This window comes from Aspergillus oryzae, chromosome 2, assembly GCF_000184455.2.
Source record: "Aspergillus oryzae RIB40 DNA, chromosome 2".
NCBI classification, from domain to species: Eukaryota; Fungi; Ascomycota; class Eurotiomycetes; order Eurotiales; family Aspergillaceae; genus Aspergillus; species Aspergillus oryzae.
The window spans coordinates 3,821,267-3,822,992 of NC_036436.1; the positions used below are offsets into that span (position 1 = coordinate 3,821,267).

The 1,726-nt window shown below is 51.3% G+C and overlaps 2 protein-coding genes across 2 annotated transcripts; both read left to right on the forward strand.

The window, feature by feature from the left end:
* Window positions 1-208: 208 nt before the first annotated feature.
* AO090003000640 (uncharacterized protein) lies at window positions 209-817 on the forward strand (the record flags this gene model as incomplete). Its single annotated transcript, XM_023234976.1, has 2 exons — window positions 209-538; window positions 809-817. The coding sequence occupies 2 exons, from the start codon at window positions 209-211 to the stop codon at window positions 815-817; spliced, it is 339 nt and encodes a 112-aa protein (XP_023090041.1).
* Window positions 818-892: 75 nt separating this feature from the next.
* Window positions 893-1,435, forward strand: AO090003000641 (uncharacterized protein; the record flags this gene model as incomplete). The annotated part of the gene is made up of 1 exon (XM_023234977.1): window positions 893-1,435. The coding sequence occupies one exon, from the start codon at window positions 893-895 to the stop codon at window positions 1,433-1,435; it is 543 nt and encodes a 180-aa protein (XP_023090042.1).
* Window positions 1,436-1,726: the final 291 nt, after the last annotated feature.

Genomic DNA, 1,726 nt, shown 5'->3' on the forward strand with positions numbered 1-1,726 from the left:
GTTCATATCGTCTTGCTTTCTCGTTCTTACCCCCTTCCATCAGTCTCTCTCAACGCCAAAACATAACTTTCTCTCTTCCCATAATTGCTTCTGGAACCCTAACCTCTCTTCCGCTCTCTGTACGGGCTCCTACTCGAACCCCAAATTCCTCCCATATACCTTCCTGTTACTACCTTCCCCCTCTGAAAACCTCCCAATAATCTCCGGAATGTACCCGACTACACTTCACCCCAGCCCCGTCAAAGACGGAAGGCGCGTTCTCGGTGAAAAGACCGCCAACGCGTGTCTGTCACCCGCTCGCCATCGGCCCGATGTTTCGCCCAGCAAACGCTCGCTCCTCGAAGCACCTTCTCCAAAAAAGCTTCTTCCCTCTCCTTTATTTGCTGGCCAGAAACGCACAATTGATCAGGTGAACGACGATCAAGTGAATAATGACAACCTGCAGGCTCAACATGGCGAGTCTCGGGCGGAAACACAAGCAGTGCACGGCGTGCATGATGAAGCTCTCACACACTCTACAGCTCATAAAAATGACTGGGTAAGTTGAGGGAACGCTCTTAGTGACGTTTGATAAGTTTAAAATTCGAATTGGAACTGAACATCAGGGGTAGCCGGACCAACAACAAGCAGACGCGCTGGAACCGGATGTAGCTCCACGGGAGTCAGATAAACAACAATCACAACAACCACAATCACCAACACACGCTACACTGCTCGCTCGGAGCTCTAGCCAAGAAAGAGAAGCAGGCTTAGCACGAATTGTCCCTGAAGACCCTGAAACGCGCAAGTTGTTTATACAAGAAGTCAGTGTGGTTGATCTGCCATATTCCTATGCCGGTCTAACACCACGGAACAGAAAGCAAGCCTTCTTCGGAACCGAATCCAAAATGCCATGCGTCACGTTAAAGACCCTCAATTTGATCGCCGCCTGTCGGAATTAGAGGCCCACAGCCGCAAGTTCCCGCGTCTATCACTCCCCGGGACGCTCACGCCCAGCCACCAGAAGGAAGCGGTGACACCGCGACGACAAGACGAAGACATCGTACCCTCCTCTACCACACCGCGTGCTCTTCAACCTGCCGTAGAATTCAGGCCGAGGACCGAACCATCATCTATTCCTCTCGGACTATCATCGCCTCCCCTTTCGGCAGAGAACGATAGTTCCCAAGACCCTATGAAAACGCCTACACAAAGTCATCGCAGGACAGACACAGCAGAATCTTTGGTGCAGCTCAGCAGTCCTCCAGCTACCGTGTCCCGAACCGGTCGCGACAGAATGGTGGGAGAGGTCGACGGGCAAGAAGATGACATCGAAGGAAACCAATCACAGAAACAGGCCGTCACACCATCTCAACGGGGAGATGCTGTTGACGGGCTTCTGAAGCTTATGAACACGGCGGATAAACGTGAAGCTGCAAATACTTGGACTGGCTGATTTTGACTTCTGACGATGAGATGACCGTCCCGTCTGCTTAGATTGTATACTATATTTCCATAACCCTGTACACAGGACTAGATGCACTAGCCATCTAGGATACCGAGGGCATCCCGACGCGTCTACTGACCCATGACGTGCTCGCTTCATCCACTGTCTCCACAGACAGGAGCGAGGAAGCATTACCGGAACTCCGAACTACTGTATGACGAGTTCCTTGATGCCTCTCCCCATTGCCTGCAAGCAATGGTAATTAGTCAATGATACCACATACTATTTGACGAGTTTATT